The following is a 9,636-nucleotide window of genomic DNA, read 5'->3' on the forward strand; positions in this document are numbered from 1 at the left end:
TTGATTTTTCCTCCAGATATGCAGCATCTAATTCATCTATTGGTCGTCATGAAACAAAGTGATGATTGTATATATATATACTCCAATCAGATGATATACTTTAATTTGTGCAAAACGATTTGATACACACATCCAAAATGTTGCTTAATGCAAATAATGGAGCTTAGATTTTGTAAAGACTCCAGACACTATACAACTTTCAAGTGTTTTTTCTTCGTTAGTTGAATACATGCTGATATGTTTGTGTCCTTTATTTGTGATAATTTAGAAAATTAAGTATCATCCTTTAACTGATTTCCTCTATTTGCTTCTCATTTTGATCTTGCAGTGTAATCACTAGTAAATAACATGACTTGTGAATTTTTCCCACGCGAGTTCTTGAAAATTTTCATGTAAGTAATGAGCTCTATATATGCAGCATATACTTTCGCAGGCAAACAATCTTAAAAAAAAAAAAGAAAATCATCGTGGGAGACTAAATTTATGTGATAACGGGTTCAACCAAACTGAGTACCAGCGTTCTATCATCTAAGACGAGAAAATTGTTTGCACATGACCATTACTTCGAACTCTAGGCTAATTTATACTCAATTGGCAACCTTTTATCGTTGTGTTCCCTTTTATCTTACGTTGCTTTTGTGTTTTCTTTTAATCCTCAGAAGGATGATTATAAATTGGGAAAATTTTGAAGTATTTTCTTTAATATTTGTCCGTATAAGTGCTTCAAACTTTTGGTGGCTGCAGCAGTTTTTTTTTTTTCTTTTGGAGTATCAAAGAATATTTCTTGAGTTCTTAACTACTCTTGATTTTGCTGCCAATACAATTTCTAGAATCCAAATGTCCTTTTCTCTAGCTCTTACAGCGTTGCATGGCATACCGTACCCGCACACCTGTCCAACTCAAATTAACAAAAAAAAAAAAACGAAAATGAAAAGGAGCAAATAAATAATGTTACTTTCTTTTCTTCTTTAATTCTTGCAAAATTTGTCAAATTGGTCCCTAACATTTTTCAAAAATACTTTTTAGTCCCCAATATTTAAAACCAGCTAGAATTGTCCCTTACATTTTAATTATAAACCATTTTGGTCATAATGCTCGTATTTGCTCATTTTTTCGAACGAAAATAGCACGTCTCTCTCACGTGGGTATATTTTCAAGAGCAAAATCGAAAAGCACACTTCATTAACAGTTTATTAACATATTAGATCCACCAACAACTATCTTCCAATTTTAATTCAATTCCAGCTCATTAACAGTATCAAAGTGCATATCCAAGAGGCAACCAAACCAGTCCAAAGCAATTTCTCTCTTCAGATTCTTCGTTCTTGATCAGCTTCCAACCGATTGATTGTTCTTAATAGACCAGATATTATTGACACAGATCTACTACTCATTGGCAGGTCATACCACTTGAAGTAGCAACAAGCACGAGTTACCTAAAATGCACAAAGAACATCACATATCAAGACCAAATTTTAACCCCAAACCCAAATTGACTTGAAATGTTTAGCAAGCTTACTCCATAATTTGGACAACCATAGAATCTTCTCCCTGGATTTGCAGGTTTCCAATAAGTCATAATGATAGGCTCCTTTCCACAAAGACATCGTTCGTTGTTCAAATCCATTTCACTCTTCAATATGTCAGCTTATTCTTTACATTTTCTTACTGTTCTTCCTCCATTACACAGCCATCCAGTTGCAGCTATGTTTTTCCTCTTCAATTTCATTCTTTCAATGAGACAATTAGAACACAAATGGGAAAATATGAAGGAAAGATGGCTTTACTTAACCGAAAATAAAGTGTGTTTTTTTTATTTTGCCCTTGGAAATATACTCAGGTGAGAAAGGCGTGCTATTTTCAATTGCAAAAATGAGCAAATATGAGTATTGGAACAAAAATGGATAATTTAAATGTTAGGGATAATTCTGGCTGATTTTAAATGTTAAGGATTAAAAAAAATTTTGGGAAATGTTAGGGACCAATTTGGCAAATTTTCCTTAATTCTTTCATATTTTCAAGAACTTTTGGCATCCAGCCTTTTCTTCTTCCCTCGCTATTTTGGGCAGCATCCATTTCCTTTTTAAGTTTTTACCACTTTTTTTTCGTCTACTAGAGCCCAAATGTAGTGAAGAGAGCCCAAAATATTAGTATGTCATGTAAGCATTCCTCTAGATTATAATTTCTCCAAATAGAATGGCTACAAAATTTTCCATTTCAAATAATTTGGTCAATAAACAAGTGGTATATAACCAATTTGCCTTAGATAAATTGACACCAAATGAAGCATAAGGCGTAGGTCTGATTGTAGGTTAGGAATTCAGACCTCTGCGCCTGCTATAAAATTTAATGAATGTTTCAATAGGTGTACATTAACACATCCCTGTAGTCATGCCAATAGATTGGCCTCGATATATTTGCCTGTGCACGGCAAACTCCATCAGCCATTCCTTTACGTATACAACTGACTAATAATATGTCTTACGCACTTTTCTTCTAAAACTTCAACAAAAATGTAAACGAAAATTAAGAAGCCAACAGGATGCCAAAAACCAATCTGTGGCAAACGTAAATAGCCCGTCCAAGATTTAAAAATAGTACCTTAAGATTACCAACAACTCAATATAAAGCTCATCAACAGTATACCTCAAAATACTATTAAAAGATTGCTTGTATAACCGCTATATTGGAAGTGAAACTATCTAGTAAACTTCAACCAAAACAAAACACTTTGTATCAAGCCAATGTACAGAAACCTCAATTGTGCTCATGAAGCATAAGCGAAAATAGAACTTGAAAAGAGAAGTTAAAAGAAGACATGCTAGCTTAGAAAGGTGAAGCATAAGGTAAATTTGTTTTACCTTTTGGACATGTACAATAATTGTGCCCAACTTCTTTGTCTTTATTACACTTGTGACCCTTTTTGTTTTGGTAAGATCAATCTATGAGGATGAGAAAAAAAATTGGACATAGACATTGTATTCCCTTGATAGGGGGGGAAAAAAGCAGTGGGAATATCCATACAATATAAAAAGGGTAGCACCAAATTGTTAGCACACATTTTTCATCTTTTAAACTTTCTGTTATACCCTTTCTACTAAGAGTATTTACTCTGTCCTCACATCTATAACTAACGATTTTGAGGGTAACTTAGTAAATTAGTCAATTCCCTCCTATTTTTCAAGCACTTCATATAAAAAAAAAACTAAAATTATGTTAATTTTCAGCCACGACTAAAACTAACTATCAAATCAATAAGTAAACACCACACAAAAATATAAACTAACCATAAATTTTTATTGCTATTAAAATTCTTTAAGAAATATTCTCAAGGTGAATAACCAATTTTTCGTGAAAAATATTTTCACAAATAATCATAATTTTTATTACTTGCTCACAAATAGAGCGTGGATGAAAATTTTGTCCATGTACTTCTCATGCGTCATGACTTGCCGTATGGTTTTCCTAATTTTGGTCAAATATAATGACTGAAAAGCCAGAAATTTGAGGGGCTAGAAGTAGTACTTTCGTTACTCTTTTTTTTTTTTTTAATTTGCTCATATAAATTACTTAGATTCTCTCAATGAGTTTTAGAGCTTGCACTTCGCACTAGAGCTGGTGTTTTGCAAATTAGATACACCAGTTCACATCTATTTGTGGCAGGAAACCTAAAAAGATCTACAAATTCTAGTGTTGTATTGCTTAGCAAGTAAAATTAGTTGTAAGTTTATGAAAATTGTGGAATTCTTTTTAAGTTTCCACGCAAAGAATTATAAGCCCGTCAGGATATGAACTTCTTTTTTTTTTTTTTTTTTTGAGCGCTCAGTAGTTTTAGTTCATATGGATATATATATCATGATAATGCTACTTGGACATTTTTTTTTTCATAAAAGTGCCATAGCTTGAACGAAAATGGTGTAAACTAGAGCTCAAAGAAGTCATTGTTTAGTAAATCAGTCAAGCAACTTTGGAACAAGAGAAAACATAATATGAGTTCCACCTAATTCAATCTAAAATTAGAGATTCTGGATTCTAATCCCCATGTTCCTTTCCTGCTTCTTAAATTTTACCCATCTTCTGCTGGAAACCAATTTTAAGAAAAACTGAAAAAAATTAAAAACAAAACTTACATTCTCTTTGGTAGCCATATTGCTATGTCTCTCAGTTATTTTACGTATTTTGTAACTATATATACCCAGAAAATGCCGGAAAAAAAATCTAAAACGTGAAATTGAAACAAGAAATATTCATCACATTTTTAGGGCTATATATATTGTATTGCTCCAAACTTGATAAGCAATCCTATCAGGTAAGTACATGTAATATATATATATATATATATATATATATATATATATATATATATATATATATATGTGTGTGTGTGTGTGTGTGTGACAATCAGCCATGGCGGACCTAATATATATATATATATGTGTGTGTGTGTGTGTGTGTGTGACAATCAGCCATGGCGGACCTAAGGGGGATGGCCCCCTATCAAATTATAGAAAATTGAACGCTTTCTAAAATGTTTTTTTGTTTGATTTAAGCTTTTGCTCCACAAAAAATTTTAAAATTGTTTTACGTTCAAATGTATTAAAATTCGTCCCCTCAACAAAAGCTTTCCAGTTTCGTCCTGAACAATCAGCAATAGTTTTTGCTCAGATCTAATAGATGCATGAGTTGAAATGTTAAATGCAAACCAATTAAAGACATAAATTATCTACAATACATTTTTCTTTGGGATCTTGCTAATTACTAACATAATATCAGTGCAACTAAAAACGATGCTGACCCCCAAAAAGAAAAAATGAGAATGCTGAAAGAAATCTATGTCCCTTGAATTAATGCACTGGACAACCATCAACTGCAATACCTTTAGCTGTTGGACATGCGACCAAAGGACAATGATCATCTTCCTCAGATCCCCACCACAGAAGATAAAAACCTCCGTACTGGAGACAAAAATATAAGAGCACACCCATAAAACCTAGGCCTGCATCCAATGCAGCTGACAGGACGTAGTTGTACCTCTGCCACCATTTCTTTCTGTATCTATAAACATAGAAATTGAAGACAAATGCAAAAACAAACCAGGCGTTGTAGTTCACAGCCCTGGCTGGAGGCATCATCGCTGTTGCCCCAAGAAGTACTGGAAAGTTTATGAGCTTTATCCACTTCTGGCTGGGGAATACTTTGTGTACCAACCACACAAGAAGGGGAGCCAAGGCACCTGCCAGAAATGCCCAGTTGAGGGCAGAGTACCTTCCAAGTGGTCCGAACATTCTCTTTGGTCCTATTAAACCCCAAATCACTGACGCACTGTAGAAGACATCGTTTCCAGGACAGGTCCAAGGACTGTCGGGAGGAAGTAGGTCCTTTTGGCATATGTTGTCGATGCTTGTCAACAGATACCAAGCCACACCAATGTTGATTGTTCCAGCAATGATGGTTCCAAGAAACTGAACATTCAAGGAAAGCAAGAGTAAAAGTGAATGTAGAAAGTATTCTTTCCAAACACTATTTCTTTGCTTTTTTATTATTCTTTTAAATTTTTTATTTTGCGGGGAAGGGAATATGGGGACTGTTTCAGAATAAGATGATGGGAAACATCACAAAAAGAGAAAAAGATTCTGCATAAAAATCACATTTATACTTGTGAACTAGCATGTATCCACTCCTGGTTTCAACATTTGAATTAAGACAAAGAAATAGGCATACATAATTTGTTCTAACTGTGCCACGAATCTATGATATTTTAGGATGCCCAATTATCAAAGAGAGCAGGTTAAGCTCATATTCCAAAGTCCCTCGGGTTTCTGAGTTTAAAGATATTATGTACTGAATTGATTTCTTAATGTAAAGGAATGTTTGTGCTTAGTATAAATGTATCAAAAAATGAATTCATTCAACTTTCTTTTCTTCAGAAAATAAGGAAGCCAACTATAATTACCCCAAAAGAAAAGGAAGCCAAGTATAATCACTTAAACGATCTTTTGAAATTGTTTATATCACAAAGATGGTAAAGTTGGCCAAAGCTTACAGACCATCTATCAAAGTAGCTCTTTGTATTGCAGCATTTATGAGAATAAGGATTCCTTCTGGCTTCTATATGCAAACTCCTTGAGAGTTGCATAACTTTTGCATTATAATGTATGCTTTTGTCTGGATTTAACTTGTCACCAAGACAAAACAAAAGAGGAAGTACCTGAACGATGAACATGGACCTTGGCGGAATCTTCATGTAATGGCCTAGCTTAAAATCATTCAAGAAGGAAACAGCTTGACCCATACTTATGTAGCCAAAGGTTTTGAAGCAAACATTGGCTACAGGCTTGCCCGGATATACGTAACCGAAGACGTACTCAGTAATGACGTTTAGCCCTGGTTGCTGAGAGCAAAATATATAAATAAGGACAGGAACAATCCAAATCAAGATTGCAGATGAAGGCCAATAAATTTGATTAGTATATGAGTTGACTTTTAGGGATATTATATGTTGTCGACATGTTTGATTATTTCTAAATGCTTCTTGATAATTAACGTTTGACATCTCACAAACAATGCCTACTAATCTGGCTACCATTCTTTCTTCTGTGAAAGGAGAATGCAGTTGAGTTGCTTTACCTGATTTGTTGTGGCTGTGATGATGCTTATTGGGAGGGTAAAGAATAGAGCTATACCAGCTGAAAAGAGGAGCCCCCACCAGGGTAATTGAACCTGATCTATCATGACTGTGCAAAGTACAAGCGAGAGAGCTAACGCAAGTGAAAGCATGACCATAAACCACCAAGAGGGGATGTCCTTGTATTTCCTCATAAGTTTTGTGTGAATGTCTGGTTTTCCTTTGCTTGAAGCTTGAAATCTGTCCTTAATCTCCCTGCTCAATCAGTGCCCTACGTTAGCACCATAATAGGATATATAGGCAGAAGAAAATTCAAGGCTATATATGATTGTATATGTGATTTCTTATTTTCTTTAGTCAGTGGTCATTAATTGCTCTCAGGATGCTGCAAAATGAAGTTCACTAAGGTCATATTTGGTTCCTAATTATTTGGATGGTAACTGGAACTGGAATCGTACGTGTTGTACATAAGTTTCATAACTGTTGAAGAACACAATTAAGTTCCAACTCCCCCAAGGAAAGTAAACACAGAGTAGATATACATGTAAGAGAACAAGTAGTTTGTGCGTTCTAATTTCAGAAACTTACTTTCCGTAAAATAAAGCAACATGAGTGAGTGTAGAGGTCAAATTTGCGAAACTAAGGGCATAAGTAGTAGCAAAGATCACGCTCATATTCACAGGTCCCAGCTTCTCATATTCTGGCAAGTCTAGCTGAAACTTGTCAGTCACAATAGCTGATATATTATAATGCTTCCCCTGGTTATCATACAACTGGCTGGAGAAGAATGGATATGTTTTCCCGTCGTACAAGTTGAATTTCCAGTAAGCTAGAGGAATCAAGACATAAACTATCACCACATAGCCCACGAAAGCATTGAGGGTGGCAAAGAACGGCGACACAAGAGGACTTCCCAAAAATGATGCTACAGCCGACCAGTCAAGAGAGAAGGATCCTATACCAATCCCACTCAAGCCTGAGCCAATTTGCTGCATGGTGATAGAGCGGGGAAATACCAAGCACAGCAATGACACGTTAGTCAACATGGGCATGAGGAAGCCTGGGAATGTGTACCAAGAGAAGCTGCAGATTAGTGCAATCACAAAGAATTTCCCCCTTGACATGCGACTTTTATCTTTCTCATGGAGAGCCCTGCAATGAAATTATTGAATAAATTACATGGTTTTGAAGATTTGAATAATTTGTCGAGTCTTTTTGTTAGCTTACTTTTTAGTTGGTCATAATTGAAATATATCGGTATTCAAACTAGTGATTAAGGCATACTCCATGAGTATTGTTTAAAAGAACAAGAAGAGCAAATTTAAAGAAAATTATTAAGAGAAAGCTACCCTTAATAAACCATGAGACTTTGACACTATGTGTGTGTGTGTGTGGATCTTTTTCTTTTTTTTTTTTCTTTGTCAAAAGTGACAACCGTGGATGTTTAGAAAAGGGAAAACGAAATTGGATCCATGAGATAAGCAGAAGCCTCAATATTTGCAAGGAAATTGAGAGATTTTTTAGAAGCAAGATTTGGCCACGCCATCGCCATAGAGAATTTTGTATAGTTGAGGGGTTTAATCACGTAAACTGAAGTCTCAAGAATGTAAACAAATCCTAGCTAGATAGCTTTTAAAAACATGGCGTGCAATCTTAACCATGAGTTGTCTCCCGCAATTGCTCTTGCAAATGTTCTTCTGATCATTCCAGAACATAATCTGTTTTATGTGTCAATTTCCATAAACTTTACTTCAAACTCTAGTTATTAGGAGCTCATCATTGAGATAAAAGATTAAATTAACTATTTGCAAAGAAACTGGGAAGGCCTGGAAGATTGTAATCCCTATTTCCAGACGTCTGGCCCTCACGCAGACATAATCTTTGAGGCTAATGATTCTCCATTAATAATTCATCGGTCTAACCAAAAGAAAGGTCTGAAAGTTACCTGAAAAGAGAGACTTGGACAAGGCTTGATGGCCACCACATATGTGCAGGCTCCACAACATATCTTCTCATAATCCCAGCCCAACCATATCCCAATACCTGCTCAAAATAAAAGGCTCGCATGAGTATGAAAATTGAAAATTACTACACAGAGAAGTCATGGAATGATACTACTCCTGCCTACACTATACGGGACCTCTTCAATAAAATCAGAAGAGAAACACTGATAAGACAAAAACCTGGGTTGTGGTGACAAGAATCCAACTAGCCAAAAATGAAATGCGCCTGTGATAAAAAGCCCTGACGATTGTCACAATATCAATAGCATAAGCAGTTCCACCACCAAAGCTACTGCCAGCATTAGCAAATACAGAGATTAGTGCATGCTCTTTCATGTTAAACGGCCCTGGATTCAATGAAAACTGTCTGGATCCGAAACCGGGGATCCTAAACTTCTTTTTTGGTAGGACTTTTGCCATAAAACGGCCTAACGGCAATGTAGCAACTTGAGCAGATATCATAGTTATGGTAAGTGGTTGGCTTCTATAGCCGAAGAAAGTATTGAGAAAAGAAAGAAGTACACATGATAAGAGTCCAAGAAACCACATCCGGAAAGTCCATACTGGAAGGGAAGGATCATCATGGTTTGAGACTGTCAGTCTCACTTGTTCTACTGGTGACTCTTCCTCTGGGTCGATATCTTTGGTATCATACTCATGATCTTTGTGTTTTGGAGCATTCAAGGTTGAATCGTCCTCACTTATTTCCAGAGATGCCATGAAAAAAAGAGAGAGAAGGTTAAGATAGGAGAGACACTGCAGAAGGAAAGCTAAAATACTTGAGACTGAGTTCCTTGGGATTCTGAGAATGTTTAAAGAGTCAAAATGAGATAGGTCTGTTATTTATCAGATATGCTTCTCAACTGACACGTTGCTTAATTTTCTCAAGTTTGAGATACCACTCTTAAGATCTCGACTTGGCAAAAGAAATCTTCCGTTAACTTCTGAATACAATTCCTAAACTTCCAGAGTTTTGGTACTTCTGAATCCCCTCGTCACTGCATGCTA

The 9,636-nt window shown here is 35.6% G+C and overlaps 1 protein-coding gene across 1 annotated transcript; it reads right to left on the minus strand.

Moving 5' to 3' along the window:
* Window positions 1-4,748: 4,748 nt before the first annotated feature.
* On the minus strand, window positions 4,749-9,387 carry LOC113711189 (oligopeptide transporter 4-like). Its single transcript, XM_027234370.2, has 6 exons — window positions 8,809-9,387; window positions 8,571-8,668; window positions 7,214-7,777; window positions 6,628-6,880; window positions 6,209-6,391; window positions 4,749-5,462 (listed from the first exon to the last, which is right to left on the minus strand). Exons 1-6 carry the CDS (start codon window positions 9,346-9,348, stop codon window positions 4,845-4,847), a joined length of 2,256 nt encoding a protein of 751 aa, XP_027090171.1. The 5' UTR covers window positions 9,349-9,387; the 3' UTR covers window positions 4,749-4,844.
* Window positions 9,388-9,636: the final 249 nt, after the last annotated feature.

This window comes from Coffea arabica, chromosome 10e (assembly GCF_036785885.1).
Source record: "Coffea arabica cultivar ET-39 chromosome 10e, Coffea Arabica ET-39 HiFi, whole genome shotgun sequence".
In the NCBI taxonomy this organism is placed as follows: domain Eukaryota; kingdom Viridiplantae; phylum Streptophyta; class Magnoliopsida; order Gentianales; family Rubiaceae; genus Coffea; species Coffea arabica.

Coding starts and splice junctions, on each gene's coding strand:
- LOC113711189 (XM_027234370.2), bottom strand. CDS start 9,348: ATGGCATCTCTGGAAATAAGTGAGGACGATTCAACCTTGAATGCTCCA. Junction 8,669..8,808: donor TTCTTGTCACCACAACCCAG/GTTTTTGTCTTA, acceptor TATTTTGAGCAG/GTATTGGGATATGGTTGGGC. Junction 6,392..6,627: donor TCACAGCCACAACAAATCAG/GTAAAGCAACTC, acceptor TTTTGCTCTCAG/CAACCAGGGCTAAACGTCAT.